Source organism: Cuculus canorus, chromosome 6 (assembly GCF_017976375.1).
Source record: "Cuculus canorus isolate bCucCan1 chromosome 6, bCucCan1.pri, whole genome shotgun sequence".
Classification (NCBI taxonomy): domain Eukaryota; kingdom Metazoa; phylum Chordata; class Aves; order Cuculiformes; family Cuculidae; genus Cuculus; species Cuculus canorus.
In genome coordinates, this window is record NC_071406.1 from 31,904,872 (window position 1) to 31,928,044 (window position 23,173).

A 23,173-nucleotide genomic window follows, 5' to 3' on the forward strand; every position below is an offset into this window, starting at 1 on the left:
GTGAAGAGCCAAAATACTACTTATATCCTTAAGAACTATTGAGATGAGTTCACCTCCTGGATTATCATGTGATCTAAAATAAAACCAACAGAAGACGCCTTACCCCAAACTTCCCACAGTAAATCAGACTTTCAAATGATATCTGGCTTGCCTTTTGGCTGAAGACATTATTTTCCTAAGCCAAGGAAAACCAAGCATTTAGTGGAGATGTTGGTTATACTGCTTTCACTATCCATAGGAAAATGTCTTATGGATACAATCACAATGTGCAATTGGGGACTGCTCTAAATGGAGAAAAGCCCTGTTTTTTATCAAACCACTGTATTATGTGTTACTTACCTTAGGTTTTCAGTTTCAAGTGCATTTGTTAGCTTGTCATTTCTCAGAAAAAAGAACAGATAAATCTGAACTGATCTTAATGTTTGACGAAAAACAATGTTGCTGTAATTTATTGTTTTCTTCTGGAGAACCGTGGAATGACAGCTGTCATTCTGTCATGACATTATGACATGTCAAAATCATAGAATAGTTTGGGTTGGAAGGGACCTTAAAGAACATCTAGTTCCACTCCCCCTGCCATGGGCAGGGACATCCCACCAGATCAGGCTGCCCAAAGCCCCATCCAACCTGGCCTTGAACACCTCCAGGGATGGGGCAGCCACAGCTTCCCTGGGCAACCTGGGCCAGTGCCTCACCGCTCTCGTAGTGAAGAAATTGTTCCTAATGTCCAGTCTAAATCAGTTTATACCCGTTCCCCCATGTCCTATCCCCACAAGCCTTTATAGATAGCCCCTCTCCAGCTTTCCTGTAGCCCCTTCAGGTACAGGAAGGTCGCTGTACGATCTCCTTGGAGCCTTCTCTTCTCCAGGCTGAACAAGTCCAGCTTCCTCAGTCTGTCCTTGTACGGGAGGTGTTCCAGCCCTCCGATCATCTTTGTAGCCCTCCTCTGGACCCGTTCCAACAGCTCCATATCCTTCTTACGTTGAGGATTCCAGAACCGGACACAGCATCCCAGATGAGGTCTCACAAGAGAGGAATAGAGGGGCAGAATCTCCTCCCTCGCCCTGCTGGCCACGCTGATTTTGATGCAGCCCAGGACACAATTGGCCTTCTGGGCTGTGAGTGCATATCACCGGCTCATGTTGAGCTCCTCATCAACCAGCACCCCCAAGTCTTTCTCTGCAGGGCTACTCTCAAGCACATCATCCCCCATCGTGTACTGAAAATGGGGGTTGCCCCGACCCAGGTGCAGGACCTTACACTTGGCCTTGTTGAACCTCATGAGGTTCTCAGAGGCCCACTTCATTGATAAAGATAAAATAAATTTACGTTTATATTTATTTCTTATTTCTTATGTTTATATTTATTATTATAATTTATGGTTTTTAAACATTTAAGTTTTGTTTTCTTTAATGAACCACTTATAAGTAGTATAAACAAGGGGCAATCTGAAATGTAAGCAATGACACAATGTGAAGATTAACTAGTGAAAGATGCAGGTTATATAATCAGATCTCCAAGTCTGGAAACATTAAAGCTGACATACAGGAAACTTCATGATCATGATGGTAAAAATAGTGCTCTGTACTTCAGAATGATTTTTAAGCTCTGTCACTCAAAAAGGATAGTACACTTATGATATCATTAAACATTCTAACTTCATAAACCTTTAGAGAGTTTTTATCATAGTAACTTGTAATACAGTATGAGATTGTGTTATACTCAATTAGTTGATAGTCACTTGGAACACACAAAATCAACAAGAAATCCCATGCAATCGAGTGACAGTGAAATGCGCTGCACTAGCTGCTGCTCTCAGCTAGAAGGCATTTTCAGTTTTTGTGTAATACGGTATCTTTTCCAATCAATTCAGGGGTCTACATTCGAGGATTGTTCTTGGATGGAGCACGCTGGAACAGGCAAACTAAGCAGCTAGGAGAATCTCATCCCAAAATCCTCTATGATACAGTACCTGTGGTCAGTATCTTTCATTTGATGGCATTTTATAGTGTTATGTACCAACAAATACTGTAGAATTAATACTCTTAAATTCTAGACTTGAAGGATGTAACAGGGTAATTAATTAAAAAAACCTGTTTGGTGTTGAAATAGAAATTAAGTGTCTGAGAGGAGCTGAGAATCCTGTTAATAGTGACAGTGACAAGAAGTTTGGTGTTGCATATTTTGGGAGAACAAAAACAATCGGATAATAAAGGAAACAAGTAACTGGTTTTCAGGGCTATCTGTTAAAAAGCAAACAAGCCAAAAACCCAGCAATGACAAAATTCTTTGGCCGAGCCAAGACTGTTTCCCCAAGTTTTTTTTTTTTAACTGAGATGAAGAGGAGGATTTTATTTCTTACTGCAGATATGGCTAAAGCCGTGTAAAAGAGCAGACATTCCACAACGACCAAGTTACCTGGCACCAGTGTACAAGACCGGTGAGAGAAGAGGGGTCCTGTCAGTTACTGGCCATTCCACCAACTTTGTCATCGCAATTACTCTCCCTTCAGACAAACCCCAGGATCACTGGATCAGGCGAGGTGTGGCGTTATTATGTCAGTTTAACTCGGTAAGTTACCAGAATTTATGGAGGTAAGTGCATTTTCCCTATCACCTGCAAGGGATGTATGTCATCCTGAAATGCTATGTAAAAAGGAAAATTGAAATTAATGTTTTTACCATGTTGTATCTGTGCCTTTAAGGGGATCTGAAACAAAATACTAAAGTACAAAGATAAATAAAACTTTGTAAAACCCAACAAAAATATCTGCTTCTTGAATAATTTTATTTTCTGAAGGCTCCTTATTTATAAGGAACATACATAAAATGAACACAACACTGTTGACAATGAACAAAACAGCATTTGATCATTTCCAGCTTTATAAAATTTTAAAAAATGATTTAGTTATAACAAAAAGACTGATAGCTCAGCAAGTTATCTGATAGGACCATAAACACATTTTAAACCATAGACTCAACTGTTAATGGGAGGGGAAAGGAAAAAAAAAAAAGTAAAAAACAAAACCAAAAATCACACTGCATCTAGCAACTACGGTATTTCTCTAAGCATAATCACAGCGGATTGAGTGCAATGTGATCTACATCAAAATTCATATGGGATGTCACACAGTGACAGCATTGTAATGTACAAGTAACACTTATGCCCTCCAACAAATACAAGTTAAATGAGACTCTGGATTCAAGCAGAACGGAATGTAGAAGCCAAGTAGAAATGTAGTGGAATTCAGATTGTCTGTAACAGGACTCAAAAGTGTACATTGGAATCATTTGGAATTCAGTACTGGTGGAAACATAGAGAAGAAATCACAGCTGTTACACTGCTCTTCATAACTTGTAATAAATACTAGAAAACAAAAGGAAACAACCCATATTTAATGAAAAATACAAGTACCTACCTTCAAGGACCATTTTTTCCCTTCTCTAAAGATGGTCTTGGAAGGAAGTTAACTATTTTCCTACAGAGGCAGTGTTATAACCTATAACCATACTCCAGCTAATGCAAAAGTAAATATACTACCCAAAATAGAGAAATCTTCATTTGAAAAGAATTAAAAGAAATAAATTTTAAAAAATTATTTGACAAAATATCTGTTCGACCACATAATTCTCTTGAGTACAAGGGAGTTGTTAACAGAAAAGGGAAATTAAGGGTCAGTTTAATACATATGAAACACAGGCTGTTAAATTTAACTCACTTGAATACCTTCTGAGGATCTAAGTCTCTTTGAGAATGGTACTCAATGACCTAATATGAACACTATGAACAAATGTCACCCAGGATCTCTACACTGCAGAAATTCAGTAATCTGAAGCTAACAACAGTGTCTAATTAAGGTCCAGCAGTAAACATATGTAAAGAGGAGAAAAGAAAACCTGAGTTCTGAGCATCAAATGGCTGCATGCTCGAACTCTGAGCTTTTGGCTTCTTCACTGAAGAAACTGCACCCTTCTTCGCAATGGACCCTTAATACTGTTTCTTGAATAGGAAAAAATACTGGCAAGAACCATCTGATATCTTTAAAATACATGAGCTGCTCTGAGTAAAAACTGAATTGACCAATGAACCTTCTAAAAACTAAAGGGCCACAGAAGACACACAGTAAGTTGAAATGGAATGAAGATACCAACTGGCTCTCATTAAAGGCGTTAGGATCGGTGGTTTTAGCAGCTACACTGGCACCAAGCAGACCGAAACAAAACTTACGGCACATAGTCAAAATACAGCTTTTACCTGGCATACACATAAAAGCAGACAAACTGTATGTCTTAAAAAAGGCTACTACCATGCTTAGGACTGGTACTACAGAATCAACTTGCACTCCTCACAAACTCATATTTTTTTTAAGGAGATGGGTACAAGAAGAACTAACTCATATCTGGCAATATAAGCACATCAGCACAATCCAATCTAGGACAGCTGATCCCAGCAAGTTAAGGCCCAAATTGTCAGTCTATCCTTCCAAATTACACATACCACGAATCTATCACATCTGCTTTTTAATAATCTAATTTAAATACCAAAATTGTAAAAAAATATCATAGAAATGAACATCTTTATGCTGGAAGTAGAAATCTTCTTACATACTCTCTACTGCCAGAAGTGGCTGGTGCTACAATGTCTGATATCAAGGCGTTGTAGAAATAGATTTTGATCTGATATTACAGTATTGTAAATAAACTACCAGTACTACATACATAGAGCATAATTTAACCCTTGTGCCCAGGTTCAGTAACGAGCATCTTGCACTTTGGATTGTTTTAACATGAAGAAGAGAAAACATTCCAAAATAATCGTTTAAAAAAAAAGGAGAAATTCCCATATGGATTCTCTGTTGAAAGAGTTTGCACAAATTCACAGCCACAATTCTTCAGTAGTTTATGCTGCAAGTGGCACACAATACATATGTAGCATCTGTATAAAAGAACCAGAAATAGCTCAATAATTCCGACATCAGGGATTTCCCCAAGCTAACACTAATTCTACTGCATTTTGCATTTTCCTACTAATATCAAGGAACAAACATCAAATAAATCTTAGTCAGGAAAACATTGTCAAACCGTTCCTCGACAGAACATAGCACTTTGCAGCGTATATTGCAACAGCCTGCCTTCTTACACATGAAGCTTATAATGATGGGAGTGCAGCATAACACATACTCTTAAGAATTTAAACAGTGTTTAGGTTTTGGGTTTCTTTTTCAAAATTTAAATCAGCACAGTGGTTTCCAGTCATGTGCTTGTGAGATTTAATACTTCAATTCACCACTATGCAGAAGAATCAGCACAGAATGAATATATATACACACACACAGGGGCACACATGTATATATGCATACACATAAATAGATATGTCTACATATAGACCTGTACACATATATAGATATATATATGTGCTGCTTAAGACTTATGTGGCACTAAAAGCTTACTCAGGTTCCTTGCAGAGGTATGAATTTCAGCTATATCATTTTCTGAATTCTGTTTGAGTGTACTAATAAAACGGTATTTTCCCAAATAAGTAGATCATTCAGTGTATTTTTCTTTCTTAAGCAAGCAGTGCTTCCTATATAGTACACTGAACTTGGCATTTTCTTCTCATATTTAATATTTCCTAATTGTCAGTCACCAGTTCAGAAGATGCATTGGGTAATCTCATCTGATTTGAATTAGAAAAAAAAGCAGAAATCAATCTACAGACAAATGAAGATACTGTACTTGTGTAAGTAGTGCAAGCCATTGCTTTTCCTCTGAGCAATGTGCGTCCAGTGAAACAGTGCAGACTCAAAGCCGTACAGTAACATTATTGTAACCACAGTGATTACCAGAATTAGGTCAAAATTGGATGTCAAGCACAATTTTATCTTCATAGAGGGCAATCACCAGCATGATGGCAAATCCAAGGAGCAGGCCCAGATTCTGAAGAATGAACTGGCCCACAGGACAATAACCATGTTCTTCATTATCTCCATCTCCGTGAAGCATTTCTGGTAGCTAAAAGGCAAAACAATTTAGAAAGTTATTCCATGCCTATTTCATTTATACATGCACAAGTTTACAAGACAATATTGTCAAAACAGACACTCCAGGATTCAGTTATAAAACAAATACATTAAGAAGTAGCTAAACTCTACCCACTACATTTGATAAACACATGATCACATCATGTATTTACAAAACAAATGGAAATTCCCTTTTATTTCCTTTGGACTTTTTTTTTTTTTTTTTAAGCTTGTACTGGATCACACACCCGCTTTAAATTCCTCAAGATAAGGAACAGCTCAGCATGCTTTAAGTTCTGCCCTTTCAAGTTTTTTTCCTCAATTAAAATTGTCATGCTCAAATAAACATAATAAAAAGCTCTGACTACTGCTACAGTAATTACATTGCTATAAATATACCCTTTATAATGACTTTGCTGATTCACTTGTCCTGTTGTATGCTTACACATATTCACATACATTTTCCTCTTAAATATGGGAATAACAGCTACAAGTAATTAAAGAGAAATTCTATGCAAAGCTGTAAAAAAAAATCTTAGAAAGCTCTGGATATTCCTTATATATCTCACCTATGAAGAAAAGTTACACAGTACTGACAAAAGCAATAAATAATAGTGGACTTGGAAGATGTAAAAATGAAATTTATAAAGTGTCTTCCAAAGTCATCCATGCAGAACAGAAATAACTTAAAATGTTTTACAAATAAATTAATACAAGAAAGCATCAAGTAAATGAAGGAATTTCTTCAGGACACTCTTAGTACAGAAAAACATAAGGTTTTGGTTTTGTTCTCTATTAGGTAGTACACAGCACAAGTCTACTTATTGCTCTTCATCAGATAGCCCAGAATAGTTTTGGATACTCCGAGTACCTGAATACTACACAACAGGCAATGACAAATAATCAGAGCATTGAATCTGCTAAAAACCCAAATCTATTATCCATCTGGCTTTGTATTACTGTATTTCAAAAAGATATATAAAGCTGAAAATTACTTTAACCTACTGAGTATTTAAATGTAAAAATATACTGGTATGAAATCTGTTTATCACCTATACAATGAAACAGGCAGCTTAACAGCAAGCTCTGTACGAAATTACAAAGTACTGTTAAGTCATTAAGAATAAATGAAGTAATCACAGACTTCACACTACTGAAGACTGCTATATAGCTCTCATGTTGGCAGGTAAGGTATGTGGCATAATTATTTTCTTTTTAATAAATCAGAATGGTATTCATCAAGTAATACAGAACCTAATCAGAGAGTTGTGCTAGAACTGCTGCTGCAAATTCTCAACTTCACATTTTTTGACTGAATATCTGCACGTAATTCAAGTTTTGTAATCAGCTTCTACAGAGACATAATATTGCTGATCCAAATCTAAAGATGCTCCTAAGAAGACGTAAGGAATATTCTAGCATCTGTTTCAAAATCTAGGAAGAGAACAGTGCTCTGTCTCCACAGCTTCTGGTCATGGATGCGCAAAGGGAGAGTATGATGAGTAGAAGTGGACATCTTAGCTACAGATAGTGGCAGCTGTCATGTATTTCCCAAAATGGTAGAAATGAACAGCAAGTAAAAGACCTCTTCATGATAGGAAAAATGTTATTTAACAGTAATCAGTACTATTGCTTCCCATCACTGTTTTTAAAATATTTATTTTCCACTCTCACCACATCTGAAGAGGTGTGCGCATGCTCCTCTTGTACTCGGAGCCTGACTAGGCAGGCAGAACAGGCCAGTGCCACTTTGCTCTCCTGCAGCTGCAGAATCTCAGTGTAGAAAGACACTGTAGAAAGTTTGTGGAAAGACTGAGAGGGAAGGAGGAAGATGGAAGGACGCTACGCTCTGCAAGAACTTGTTACTGGTAAAAGGCCCTCCTTCCATCTCTGAGATCCAGTTTACACACACACTAGCACTGTAGGAATCTCTTGCATATACACATTTACCTGGAGGCAAACCTCCTTGGAGGGCCTCATTTGAACAGGTACTGCCCAGCTACATAGTACTGCTTGGTGCAGTACTATAGGAGGTATAAAAACTTCAGACAGCAGCTTGACAAGTGTGAAGAAGAAATATTGCAGAGAAGTCGCAGATTTTTTTTGAGAGAACGCGCTCTGAATGAAAAAAATAGGCTTTACCTTAGCATTACAACAATGGGCTTTAACACTACTTTGACAGCACATCTAAAGAGTACTAAAATTTTGCTTTATTAGCTATTGATGTGACCAACTTCAGGGACCATATAGACTCTGGTCCTGTCAACAGAAAGAAATATAACCCCCTCTTGAAGCTGAAAGCTTATAGTTTCTGCCCTAGAGATATAAGATCGAAAAATATAACAGACAGATTTATTTTCCAGTAAGATGAAACGAATCAAGTTGGATTGGAAAGGAATATAGGAAAAGTCAACGTTCCCAGTCAAATCAAAACAGCATCGTCAGGAATGAGGATATTTATTCTTCTGATGGTTATCACCAAATTAAACTTCATGAGAGATCATGGGAAGGCTGAAGGATTTAGAAAGGCCTAAGTTTCCGTTCTTCTGGAAAACAGTATCCTTTTGTTAGAAGGCATGTAGTTAGACAAACTTCAGGACAACTGGATACAAAAACACCAAGAGGTCCATTCTTCATGAGCTGGTGTAAGGCATGGATAGAAAACTGCACCTGTGTGAATCTCTGTCGAGCTAGGGAGGTATCAAAACCTGTTCCTATTAAGTATCAGTTAAGAAGAAAATGAGGTCTTTGAGAGGGAGGCAGATTATGGAAATAGCAAGGCAAAAATCTGGTGCAGTTTCAAGTGTGTCTATTGGAACTTTTCCTGCCTTTGTTTAGTCAGACTATTGGGCTTTGACTATTTGTTTGCTACTGCGACAGCTGAGGAAAAGGACAAGGAATAAAAGAGTGAAAATACTGCTTTCCTTTATGCATGATGTCTTAAGTCAAAATAAGTACAGGAAATAAGTATCAGCCACAGGACTTGTAGCCTATAATTACTGAAATATCACTTGCTTACATCTAGAGAAAAACATCTATAGAAAACATCAGAAGTTGCATGAAGGATCACTCTCAACTACACAGGGACTTTATTTGGCAAACCCTGAAAAGGAGTTTTTTACCTTGTAATAGATTTGAGAGAATTCATCACTAGAGCATATTTTCAAAATAATTTTCCCATAACGAAGTGAAATCTCCCATGGTGTGGTTGGCCATTGCTTTGTTTCCAAGATCCCTCAGGGGACCTAATGGCAAGCAGGGCTGAATGAGTTGAGGGTCACAGGAGTAGCCTCCTACCCTGACCTGTGCTCAGGCCCCCAACTGATGACTACTACTGAGACTAATGTGAGATCTTCAGAACCGCAGCTAAGTTAAAGTTCTCAGATGTGGATGATGCCACCTACTAGTAAGCTGGAAGCCCCTCTGAGTCCAAGTTTCTTAAGTACCAAAGTGGCAGTAGTGCTGAACACAAAATTAACTGCAGAGGTAAATTTGCTAGAGGGCATAAAGGCCAAGGCAGCTTCTGCCAATACCAGTAAATGCAGCTGAAAGTGAACCCTTGCTTTCAGCAGTCTTCACTAACATTTCAATGATACTACTGAGGCTGAGAAACCAGACTGAGCAGTGACGGCCAAGAACTGGCAACCACTGGCCACAGCAGCAAAGGGGATCTTCAAAATGTCAGCTGCTTTAGTTAGCGGCAGGGAAATAATACAATGTGCCCACACCAGAGCAGACAACTGACAACCCTGTAGACAGTGATCTGACAAAGATGTGATGCTCTTTCATCGAGAACTGCTGAAACCTCAAGTCTGTGGCTTAAAGTAACTGATAGATGCCTGCCTGCTTTGACAAGTCAGCCAGTGAGAGTCAAACATAACACGTTTCACTCCTGCACCACTTAACTTTTGAGGAAGCTGCTAAAAAATGTGCTTTGAAAGCAGGATGTTTAGCACAAATGTATGCAGGAAAGCAGAACTAGCAGTGTAGGCTAACAGAGCTACCAGATATGGCAACAAAATCTCTGAAGAAAGTTGGAAAGTTGAAGAAAATGCATGGTTTAAAATAGTTCAGAACAGTAAATTATTCCACTTTACCCACAACTGAAAACTGAAAGAGGCTGGTCCTCATTCCAGTAAACAGAGCCCTGTAAAAAGAAGATATTTTTCTACAAGCACTACGTAGCCATACCAGGCAATCTAACCAGCAATCTACTGATAAGAGGCAGAGAGCAACTTAGTCTATTTGAGGAGAAAATAGAGGAGCTGTGAGGAGACTTGCCTCTGCTCTAGGATGTCCATCCTAGGAAAGAGTAGCTTGTGAATGAAGCAATGAAAATCCAGGGAGCCAATCCACAAAAAGCTGTCTGAAACTTTGTGAATTGAAGCTTTAACTAAGTTGGAGTTTCTAGACTAATTGTCTAATTATGTAATACAACACAAGATCTGCCCTTAAAATCCAGGGAAGTGACACAACTTTTTCCCTGTATATTGAAGCAGAAACAGCATCAGAAAATATCCCCAAAATGAAAACTGATCTCATCATCATCGGGCTTGGAAAGGACAAAAAGTGAGAAAATTAGCTTATTTAAATGCAGCTCTGAAGCTGCTTAGGAGAGAAATCTGACAACAATCTTACCATGTCAACCAAGGCCACATAGAGGAACATGCCTGCAGTGATTGCAAAGATCCACAAGGTGATGTTATTAGCGTACTGTCCCACCGCTGTGCCTATCAGCATCCCTATGTAAGCCATCATGGCAGACAGGAGGTTATACACAATAGCTTGCTTTACTGTCATCCCTGCTTTGAGAAGCACAGCAAAGTCACCTAAAATGGAGACAGAACACAGGAGTTTAGTTTCAATGTTTCTCAGGTGAGTAAGGAGATATATTGGCATACATTTACCATCTCACCAAACCAAGGCACTGCCAAAGTAAAAATGCTGCTGCAGAGGCTCAAAGGCATACTGGGCAACAGGGTATGACTACTCTTGCAAGAACTGTATTTATGTGCAGCAAACCCTTGATTAAAATATGATGTAAAGGTACTTTTACATCATCTCATGCTTCTTGTGAGAAAGGTAATAGCGATTAGTGGTTAATGGTAAATGGAGGAGTCTAGATCTGGTCCTCCCACAGAGAATGCAATCTGTGCATACAGTCTTGTTTGTATTTGACAGTAGTTCTTCATGGTACATAAAATCAGAGGCATAGTTTTGTTCAGTATCTGAAAATTCAGTAGTTCAGTATCTTCACTATATACACCTCATTCTGCAACCTACAGAGGAGGATAATGAGGCAAAAGGTGACAATGAATTTGAGAAATGTAGCAATAGGAAGAGTTACATTCAAAAAGGATAACTTCACATCCATGTTGAATCAGTTGCTGGTTTAATACAAGACATGTTAACCTGTGTTGAGTTCAGGACAGCTCTGCTAAAATTGCTGTTAGAGGTATATGTTCTACAAAGACCTAAATTTTTGTTTTGTAATCAGCTCTGATAATTTTACTCCCTTCAAACTGAACTCTTGTGAATATGAGGCGTGAAAGATGGTAAGTTGTCATGAGGGAAATTGGTATGTTCTCATGTCAGATATGCTAGAAATTAATTACTCAACTTAGAATCAAAATTAAAAAATATGTACAGTGAACTACTAATCATGTTAATCATGTTAACCTAGCAAGTTATAAACACAGTATTTATTGCAAGCCTCTACATACCACAACAAATTCACTTAACTAATGATTGTATAGCACCAGTGTTAAAGCACGAACATCTGCTTTATTATTTCCCATCTGTGTCCATTACCTACCTTATATTTAGTACCTGCCCATGGAAAATGCTTTCACCCATCATCTCTAAAGGTTTTTGAAGTACTTGTTTTACCTTACTTTTGATCATTTAGAGCTAGCAGCTCTTATCAAGTAAGCAAGCTGTGAGCACAAACACAGTTTGATCTAGCACAATTTCACATTACTGACAAAAAATATGACTTCTCCTATCTCTGGCTGCTCTTTTTTAAGTCTTGAGGTACCCTAAAATTTCATGCGATGCACCTTACAGCTCACAGAAAAACAACTTGTTTCATCATTAGCTAACCCCAAGAAGAAATGCTTTAGTTAGGGGGGAAGAATCAATGGTACTGGCAACAAAGACTACAAGCTTTACACGTCATCCACACCGACCGGACTTGGTACCAACTGGCACAAACCTCCTTCCAAAGATCTCCACAAAAAAACTTTACTTGTGGAAACTTCGGTGTACTTATGTAATTTTACTTAACTTCATGTAAGACAACGCCAGAGCAGTGTGAAACTCTATCTGTAAGAGTGTAACTAGATACCTCCCAGAACAATCCTGTATTAATAATCTCATTATGTACTCTGAAGTAATACTGCTCCATTACTCTCTGAAGTTCTCGTTACCCTTGCAGCATCTGCACTGCATTATGCTTATCAGGATGAGTATCACCACAGCTTCCAGACAAGTATTTTGTACTGATGAATAGACCGAACATATTAGTTTACAGAATTAGTTACCTAGTTCATGAGGAAGCTCATGACAAAATACTGCTATAGATGTACTAATTCCTCCTGTCAGTCCAGCACTAAAAGCTGCTCCTAGGGAAAAAAAAAAAAAAAAAAGATTAAAACAATATTTTACTATTTTCAGGCGAGAAAATTTAATCAACAGACTTCCTACAGATTACACCCTTCTGTTAGAATACACACTCTAGTATTTTTTTCATTATGTCTGTGTCTTGTCAGTATATAAACTGAAAATACCCTGGATGTGATTACCATTGCATACTTTATTACTCAGTTTATCTGAAATACAAATCCTGGGAGAGGAACACACAACTGAGCAAAGCAGAGACATAAAGGCAACAAGCTAACAAACAGCATCACTTTTACATTTTCAGGAACTCTCCAGTACAGCAAGACAGTTAAGAATGCACATGAGCAACAGCCTAGCTCTCTCCTTCCCAGGCCGGAAATCCAAACTAATATTTAACCCATAACATATCTATTTCCTTTATGCTTATTTGTACAACACATATCAGCAACATTAATAAGCAAGACTTGGAAAATAATAAGGAAAAAACCTTTGGCATAAACCTCTTTCAGAGACTTTTGTGTAATTTAATTCAATCAACTTTAAGTAATTCTACCTTAAGTAATTCTGAGATGAGAAAAGTGGTATTAAATTTTTGTACTGTACTAGAGAAAGGCTCAAGAACTGCCTCTGACTGAGCGGAAAAAAATAAAGCAGAAAATTAAAGCTCAAAAAATAAAGCAGAAGGAGATGACAATCTAAAGACAGAGAGGAAATTTAACTATCCTCTGGATTCCTCATATCTGTATATATTAAAAAGATGAACATCTAAAGAAGCTACATTTTACCAAAGCATCAGCTGTTTGGACTTGACACGGGAATATTTAGAAATGGAATTTCAATACAGCGACATTCTCAACAGATGGCGTAGTGATCTCTTTTAGCCTTAGAAGCCACTGTCTAAGTGCCTTAGCTGTTTAATGTGAAAATGAAGAAAAAAGTTAATTTTATGGAGTTTAGTTTCTTTAGAAATTGTTTGGAGAAACTGTAGTGGACTAGCTATTGTTAACTCCAAACCCTAATAAGTAGCTTATCCCCCATCCTTCAAAATCCGCATGTTCTTTCTGCAGTTCAGAACCCTGTGTACTTAGTAGGTACTTTGCAAAAACCTAAAAGTTTGCACTTCAGTACTCTCATCATCATTTTGACTTCTATGACATATATTCAAATTAAATTGCTTTACAGTTCAAATCACACTTAGAGGTTTTATGAATCTAAGTTGATTTAATAATCTAATAAAATCTGTTTGGTACCCAACTCCTTCTACATCTGACTAGAAATAAATATATACTGACCATAAGCCAAAAGAATACTTGGCTCAAACAAAAATTAAATTATCCCAAGTAGTGCTTGTTTTTCTCTTAATTCAGTAACCTGGCTCATAGCATGTTTATTATTTACAAGTACTGAATAATTCTGTGTACTAATAATAACAGAAATAGTAGTAGTAGTATAAGTAAATATAAATAAGACTGAAAATACTTATTATTCAAAAGCAAATATTAAGATCCAAACAACAAATGCACATTTTAAGTGCTCCATAATTCATAAAAAGGTTTGTCTGCGCCTATCTTTATTTGACAGAGATTGCTACTGTCACTACTATCAATACACTAATCTTGGTGGAAAGAGTGACAGAATATTAACAAAGGGAAGACTATTACAATTGATGGCATTTTAATTTCTGTTCTGAAGGAGATTAAACAATCCAGTAAAGTGCAGCAGCTAACTGGAAGCCTTACCTGTGACCACTGACAAATAAAATATTACCAAAGTTACCAAAGGTAAGAAGAAAGCATTGTGAAATACTCAGTGATTTTGCTTACCGATTGCTAAGCCATCACTAAAGTTGTGAATGCCATCTCCCATAATTACCATCCAAGCAATATTAGCTATCCCAGTATCTTTCAGGTCTTTTCCAGAATGACAGTGGCCATGGGAATGATGGGAATGTTTGTGATGCCAGTGGTGACTGTGTTTTCTAGCTATCATTTTATCTTCGCCATGGCTGTCATACTCTGAATCATGAAGATCATGATCATGAGCAGCACGTGAGACATCATTGTGAGAATGGTGCATATTGTTCTCCTCTTCTACAGATAAGAAGTTTTTGGGTGGGGATTCCAGCTGGCCATCTAAATCCGTTAGTTCAGTTTCATTGAGTCGATCTTCTGATAAAACTGAGTCATCTGCTCCTGCATTGAAGGCAGTTGGGAGAGACACTGCATTAATTCTTGCACTGCGTTAACTCCTATTTAAAATGCCAGCAGCAACTACTGCATCACTGACCTAAGAATTTAACTGCTTTGCGAAAGCAAAAGAAATATTTTAACACATACCAATCTAGTAATTTTGTTGTCAACATTTGGCCAGAAAAATATATTTCTCACTGCCCAGTGTTTTTACCAATTTGCACATACAGCATACAGAAGTCTCCACCACAAGGCAACAGCACTGTATCCATAGCACACAGAGCCAGTTTTAGCCCAGCGCAGGCCTGTACCTGTAATTTGGCTACTGACAAAACATATGGTTCAACATTGCAAGAGGGAAGTTGCCAGAATGATAGTAACGTCTTATATGCTGTAGATGGAATATGAATGGCTAAGGAAATCTTAACTGGCTACTATCTATGCACGTCCACATGGGTCACATCGAAGCCTTCACTGAAACATACCAGGATGTGCTACTGATATAACAGATCTTTATAAATAGTTTCTCTATTGCATGCATTTTCGTGTCAGACACTTGTATCATACAGAGAGGTCCTAAGCAACAGATAAAGAATTCTAGATAAACAGGCCCTGAAACATCATTTGAGGCTTTTTAAACAGAAATGAAATGGCCATTCAGGTCAGGGGTGGTAGAACTGCAGTTCAGCATGGGCTTTCAGTGCCTCTAGTATGAACGATTTACTGCCCAGAAGAGTGCACTTTCAGAAGAACAGTGTTATAAACCCAGCATGTATTCCACGTTATTAGAAGCAAAATTCATCTGATCTCTCATTAAAAGGAAATAAAACCGTTTCAAATAGATGTACCACCACTCTCAAAGCTGAAAGTCTATGTTCTATGTCAGTGTCTCAAATCCCATTTTAAGTTGCTGGAGCGGAGAAGGCTATGGTCCTAACTCTCCCTTCCACAAACCATCCAAATTAACAAAACTGCATTTGTATAAATATAGCCCATGGATTCTTCATCAAAATTTACTTCAGCAGCCATAGAAAGGGCAGTTCTTGAAAAAAAGCCCTTTCCTTCTCTCAGCCCTTCAAGAGGGGTCATACAGCATTCCTTCTGGGCACATAGTGGGCATTCAGACTGTCATGAAGGAACATTATGGGAAAGGTGTTATGCATGCTTGAGGAATAGTCAGGATACTTTGTTGTATTTATTAAAAGAAATTAACTTTGTTTAGTCTTCTCAGACAAACTATGTATAAATATATAAATAATGGCTCAAACAAAAAACAGTGCCAAACCAAACAAATTAAACCCCCTCAAAGAGCCTCAGCCACCCCAAACCTGACTGCTTCAGAAATCTGAGAACTGTTTGTATGGTGTATTAGGAAGTGTTGAGAGTGCTCTCAGATCTAAGGAAAACAAAATAAAAAAAGATTTAATAGGGGAAGCTTATTAAGTCTTATTAACAATGATTTGCATAATAGCAGCAAAACTGTACAAGAGGTTACATGCTGTACATGCCATAGGTTACATGCCATTACTTTGAATCTCGTAATGAGGGAAAATTCTGAAAATAAATGCCTACCTGCAAGGGGTTTGAGCTGAAGCCAGTCAGCATCTGGTCTATTATTTAATTTGTGATCAGAAAGTTTCCTTCCAATTGGTGATTCTTCAGTCTGTTTCTTCTTGCACCATTTCTGCTTACTCTGCAACAGGAAACAGAAAACATCTGGTTTGTAACATTGGACATTGATGGAAATAAACTGAAATGTTATCTAAGTCTCTTCAAACTGGACTAATCTCTCTCTTAATATGCCTAACAGAAGTATATGACTACAGAATATTATAAGGCTTGGCAACAATATCTCTTCCCAGTGGAAATCCTTGGCTACCCACCACAGACTCTCATTCGCACACACAGACAGGCAGTATTTCACTTCAGTAACAGTATGTTATGACAAGGATTGCTGGTAACAGTCCAGAAACGCAGGTACACAGAGTTATTGTATTTGCTTATTTTGTTCAAGAAAGCAAGCATGCAGCAACAACAGCTGATCTATTTTGTGCAACTTAGATTTTATATTCCTATAACTTTCCTGCATTTTCCTTCAGATGAAAGCTTGCTGCTTTCATATCTGCAGGCGATACAACAGAGAAGTCAAATGAGGGAGACAAAAGTTAAAAATGTATTTATGTTGATTGTTGAAAGAATATGGCTCTTTGGTGGCCTGAATTTCTACACATTGCCACTCCCCCTGAGGTCTCCATTGGTATCACTCTCATGACCACAGCATGCTCCCAGCCCTAAAAAACCAATCATTTTCAGGGAGACAAGTTAAAATCTAACTGGCAATTTATAGAAAGCAAGAGGTGTGCAAGTTCTGGCATTTTCTCACATGGAAAAACTGAATACTTGTGTTATGCTGGCATCATTAGCTAACAGTATACAGTTAAATTTCTTGTAAATTGTCTGACAATTGTCTGGCTCTGTTACCAGTTCTTTCTTACACGCTGCCTTTCATATTTTTTCAAAAAGATCACGCATTTTAGAGAAAGAGCTGTAATCTCTTTTACTTAGATCTACCTCCAAACACACTTGGCCAAGAAGCTGCAACCTCCCCCCATCAATTTTCTACTTTGTCTTCCCAAACTACCTTGCAAAGAAAAGCAACCTCTTTTAGAAAAATGCTTCCTCACAGAAAACAAACAGAATTCAGATTTGCAGCACTCTTCATGTTCCCAGAATAATAAATTATAACACAGAGAATTCCTCAACACTCAGAAGATAAGTTCAGGTGACATATTTTAAAATAGCATGCAATTTTAGGGTGTACCTTTTGCTTATTGTAATGCTTGTACATTCTTATACAATGTTCAATGATGAACAAAACATAAATGCCTCCAAGTGCCACAAGACCTTTCAGCACTGGATCATTTTCTTCTAGAAAGCCTTCAGCCTGTACTCCGTGTCCATGGGCATGTCGATGAGACCGCCTGTGTTCATGAACATGACCTTGGCCATGGTGGTGACTGTGGTTGTGGCCTCCATGTGACTGAGGAGAGAAAAAAATATCAGAGTGTGACCTGCTGCAACTGGAGGACTGAAATGGCTCTGAGCTCAGATGACAAAACATATAACCTTGCCAGGCAAGTACCATGAGGAGTCTTTAAAAGTTGGGTGATAATTTTTTTTTTTAAAACATGAACATGTTTAATATAGAAATTTTTCATTACACTATTCATTATCCCTATCAATAAAAATATTGCTCTTGGAAATTTTTAGGGAGGGAGAGGGAGATAATCTAGCTTCAGTTTTTTTCTGTCACAATGCTGAAGATGAGACTGTCGCAATGCTAAAGACAATGAGACTAACACTCAGAAATGTAACATTCCCATTAGCAATCAAATTCTTTATCAATTTATTTTTAAACTAGTAGAGTCAATTACAGCCTTAATTCTGATCCAAAACATAAACTTTAAAAAAAAAAAATACATGATCAAAAATTTTTATTAAAATTACACAAAGAAAACATATAAGCATCAGTATTTTTGCTAAAAGAACTAAGGTAACAAAATTTGAGAAAACATTTCCACTTCTAAGAATTAGAGTCTACCATCACAACTTAAAAACTGCTTAACCTTCCAGGAACTTAGACAATTTCTTGATTCAGTAACGTAGAGGTTACTTTCTCCCCAAATACTAGTCATCAGGAAGGTTACTCCCCTGAAACACTTTCAGGTGCTACTCAAACAGCAGTATCAGTTAAGTATGAGTAAGAGAGAGCAATACTGCTAAATTTAAAATAACTTTTGTTGGTCTTATTAGGTGTTTTAAAATACTGAGACAGAAGTTCAACTGTGAATACACAACTACTTTCCCCCCCTTTTTTTTCTTGAAGAAATACACATTTCCTATCTTTCTGTTAACAAAGTTGCCAACAGTGTTTCACAATGTCCCTCAGTCAAGTCAATCTACATCTGTATCAGTGAAGGTTTATTTGCTGATACTTGTCAAATAATTCTTTGAAAATTTTATATGTAGTTACAATTAAGAATAGAAAGTAAGGAAACAATACTTACATGTGGCAACAGATGCAGTAGTGCATCTCCACTCATTGTTCCTACAGCCAGAGCTACCAAGAAAGTTAGAAGAAATTTGAAGCACCATTGGTTAATGATGGGAACCAAGATCACACCTAGCAACGAAAGCAGGCTAATGACGGTGATAGAGATGATACCACAAAACCAGGCTGTGGGAAGAAATGAATACAGAAAGGTTACCAGAACAATACCTGTAAAACTTTCAAGACTCTTTAAGTCTTAAGAAGGTGACTTTCCTTTAACCTAAGTTGTGTGATTGTTTATTCAAAAGGTGCTGAAAAATATGAAAGCAATACTCAAGTCCACAGCAAAAACCACAGACGCGTATTCATTGTACAGTATAATATTGTGAAAGACATCAGAAGACAATCAGCTAAAAAGAGCCCAGCAATTCTTCTGGGTTGTAAGTTCCAGGCTTAGCTCCGTAGCCCTTAACAAAACACAAAAAACAAAAAGATTTCATGTTGGGACAAAAACATCTCTGCTCCTGAGTTTACTAGTGCTCTATGAGCACTACGTCATATATGACATTTGTTTTCAGCATGATTATGATGCAAAATTTAACTGGAATGAATTTTCCTCCTCCTTTGTTAGGACTAACATGTTCAATTAGTTGCTATTCTTTTCACTTGTTGCTTTGAAACACGCATTTTTATTTATGAGAAATAAGTAAGACAACGTTTGACAGAGGAACTTTAAAATCAAATGCTATAATAACAGCTAGAAGAGCTGAAAGCAGCTTGCTAACAAAAAAAAAGTAGTATATATTTTTCCTGGGAACCTCTATTGTCATTAGAAGAAAAACTGATAATACAATATGGTGCACTGAACATAAACCTGCTAATTAGGGAAAATGTGCATATTTCTCTATGACACGGAAAAGGAGGAATTACACAAGAAACAGATCCTATAAGCAGAGAAGTATGGCTCTTGCAGTTAGCGTCTTGCTAATAACATATTTTTTCCTTCTGCTTTTTCAAATCATCGGTAAGGCTAAGAATTAAAAAGTGTTGGAAGTTTTTTTCCTCTCCTGCTTCTCTTAAACTTCTCTTGTTACTTCCTATCACAGATATGCCACAGAACAGTAAACAAAAACTGTTTAATTCCAACAATACACTTCAGATGGTTCATAGTCCCTAAGACAGGGACAGCTGGTGCTCCTACTCTACAAACATTTATTGTTTGGGCTGAGATCTTTCACAAACATGACTTCCTCCATCTGAACTTTATTTATTTTAATTTTTAACCTAAATGCTTCAGGTTTTAATTTTTTTTCCCTCGCTTTATTCTCAATCAAAATTGCCTAGACAGTCTGGTAACTTTGAGGAAAGTCCACAACTTTTGATTTAAAATTCTATCTGTACCAAAAATGCTACAGGTCTGATTTGATGAGACTTTGTCACCTGAATTGTGGCTGCTGCAGGCCTGGTCTGGTTCAACCTCAAAACTTACATAATCTGCTGTTTTAAATTTTATTTTGGGATATTCATTTTTACGAAGCCTGTAGCTGCTATTCCACAACAGGGCAGAAAAGGAAACAATCCAATTCAAATGCAAAGGGCTAAAGAGAACACCCACCAGGAGAAACTGATTCTAAAAAGCTTCAGAAAATATGCAGCATACACTGAAATGCAGACTGATACCGAGAGGAAAAGAGAGACTTGGTGAAAAGACTGACATCAGATGAGGAACTGAAAAACAGATTGGAAAGTAGGAATACAAGTAGGTCTAGAGTGGAATCAGGACCCTGCTGACCAATACACTGCCACTACACAGCCTTGATTCATCCCCAGAGCACTTTAATTATGTAAGCTGGATTAACAGGCTCTGCTGACAGAAACGGCATACATGGACTTGTAATTCAATACTAAATCACGCATGCCCGAGTACAGCCAAATAAAATCTACACAGCCATTTGAGAGGAGATTGGCTCTCCAATCCGGACACAGATGCTATGATGTTAAATGCCAGGTTAGATGACCAAGAGCCGTACACGGAGAAAAATGGAAAGGAGATTATGCAAACTGGTTAAAGTTTCATATAACATAGCATAGATTTGGCAAACGCATCTCTGGAGGACTTTATACATACTCTTCTGAATGATGCATTATCTAAACATGGCACCATGATTAAGATGAGGCACATGACAATTAGAATACAGATATTTTGCATCTCTCAGATCTTGGTTGTCAGTTTCAGTCTCTGTTTAAACTCTTAAAAAATGGTATGGAACCAAACTTATCAGTAAAAGGCTGCTGTTGGGTCAAAGATAAAATATATATACAAAAGCTGTGCATGAATCCACAGCTACATATATGTACACTCCACATAAAAAGGAGTACTAAAGAAGATTAATGACAAAATTCCAACATAAAATTTTATTGAAGGATTTCTTTCAACCTTAGTGTCTGAAAAACTAAAATATCATGAAAGTGGAGCTAATATGCAGTACTATGAACACTGCAAGTAGTCTTAAGTTCTAAATGATCTGGGTGTATAATACTCCAGGAAAGATTGTATCAAGCTTGGTCAACAAGTTGAAGTTATTAATCACTGGCTTATAAAATATTTGTGTGGAAAAAAACAGGATGGAGACAACTGAACAATTTCTTCAATAAGGAACCTCTGTTCAAACAGTGGGAAGCAAACAAAAGACAGCTGTTTGCCCTGGATTTACAGCTATCTGTAAATTAAGAGAGACTTACAGGGTAGTAAGGTAGCCTCCTTGGGAGGCTGAGAACAGTTAGCTATCTGCAAGCTTTAACAAGAAAGCAAGTTAACAGAAAGGTGCCACTGAAGCAAATCCTTGCTAGGCTCAGGGAATAGTAAAGCTCCAGGAAACACCAGCATCTGCACAGGCAGATTTGCAAGATATATCTGAACTGAAATATTTTTAATCAACAGCTCTAACTGATCTCCACCTTTAAAAAAATTGCTCCGTCTTTACTTGTATCACTTCTTTTAGCTTGATTCATAGCAATGCACACCGCAATGCATACCCTTCCTTTTGTTCTTTTGGAGCTCTCAATGACAACAAAGCCAGATAAGCACACATTTTCGTTTTAGTAGAGTCCTACAACTTGCAGGTTAAGTTACTCTATGACTGACATATGTCCTACATCTCCCACAAGCCCTATATACCAGTTAAGATTTGTTATTTCGCGATTCCTTACTTAAGAAAATAGTTATTACATGAACTGAAGTCTCACTGTAGTTAATACAACCGTACATAGGAAATTGTTATGAAGAATGATTTATCATTATCTAATCAAGTTGACCTGTTTCAGAAGCTACCGTTTGTTTTCAGAGCCAAATCAATAAGTTTAAACCCAATTTTTTACAATTAACTGGCAAATGCGTTATTTATACTCAAGATAGCAGATGCCATAAAACACATTACATGTTCACAATAAGCCTCATTAATTTTGCAAATTAAGTCTCTTATAATGTTAAAGGTCTTCAAGCGGAGTTATTCATCAACTCCCTTACTCATTACAGAGAAAGAAAATGCATCCTTTTAAAAAGAAGCACTCATCTGTAGAAACTTTCTAATTAAACCGGTTCAAAGCATGGGCAACATGACAGTTTTGTACATGGTTTCAACATTTTAATTGGCAGAAAATGGTTACAGCCACTCTACAAATCCTCTTGGTAATTAGGCAAGGGTCAGTTCTTACTACAATGAGACTACCCCGCAAAACAAATTGCTGCCATACAAACCACACAGTATATGGAGCTGATGTCAGTCTTCGAAGAGTTAACTGTGTAGCTTCGAAGAGTAGCTGTGTCACTATAGAAGACTTCCGTGTAACAAGTTACTTATTTTAATGACTCCAGCATTAAGAAAGATTACTAGCAATGCACTTTCCAACAGTTATTAACATCTATGAAAGTTTAGTTGCTTCCTTAACAATGCTAATAAGCACCTATGTAATAATCAATACTCACAATTACCAATACTTTTGTATTCCGTACATGGATGTGGTGCCCAAGATTTTTTTTGATTAAGTTTGATTTTTATTAGAACTACAGTAAGAAGGAAAAAAACCTACTGCTTTTTATTCAAGGCACACAAAATTAAAGCTGTCAACAGAGGACTTTGATTGAATACTTTTCATATGCTTAAGAGAAGAGTAGTATAGAATAACTGACAAGGGAAGTCAGAAAAAGGAACTGTTGTCAAAAATCGCAGTTTAACTGCTCTTGATATTTTTTTTAAGGCTCTATTTCTTAAGTACACAACAAATGCTGGACGT

At 37.3% G+C, this 23,173-nt stretch overlaps 2 protein-coding genes across 4 annotated transcripts in view; one reads left to right on the forward strand and one right to left on the reverse strand.

Moving 5' to 3' along the window:
• The window catches only part of DNAH7 (dynein axonemal heavy chain 7), a 104,782-nt gene extending 99,663 nt beyond the window's left edge, over positions 1-5,119 (forward strand). The window contains 2 exon segments of the mRNA XM_054070556.1: positions 1,874-1,977; positions 2,368-5,119. Of these exon segments, the coding sequence (XP_053926531.1) occupies positions 1,874-1,977; positions 2,368-2,598 (335 nt within the window). The 3' untranslated portion in view covers positions 2,599-5,119.
• Positions 3,036-23,173, reverse strand: part of SLC39A10 (solute carrier family 39 member 10) — a 57,556-nt gene continuing 37,418 nt past the window's right edge. For 2 of the 3 annotated variants that reach the window (XM_054069837.1, XM_054069838.1), the window contains exons 4-10: positions 18,897-19,066; positions 17,651-17,869; positions 16,402-16,522; positions 14,464-14,832; positions 12,562-12,642; positions 10,658-10,848; positions 3,036-6,011 (exon numbers count right to left, since the gene is read on the reverse strand). In XM_054069837.1, the coding sequence (XP_053925812.1) occupies positions 5,853-6,011; positions 10,658-10,848; positions 12,562-12,642; positions 14,464-14,832; positions 16,402-16,522; positions 17,651-17,869; positions 18,897-19,066 (1,310 nt within the window). In that variant the 3' untranslated portion in view covers positions 3,036-5,852. The remainder of the gene's footprint in view (positions 6,012-10,657; positions 10,849-12,561; positions 12,643-14,463; positions 14,833-16,401; positions 16,523-17,650; positions 17,870-18,896; positions 19,067-23,173) is intronic. The other variant, XM_054069836.1, reaches the window with a different exon arrangement.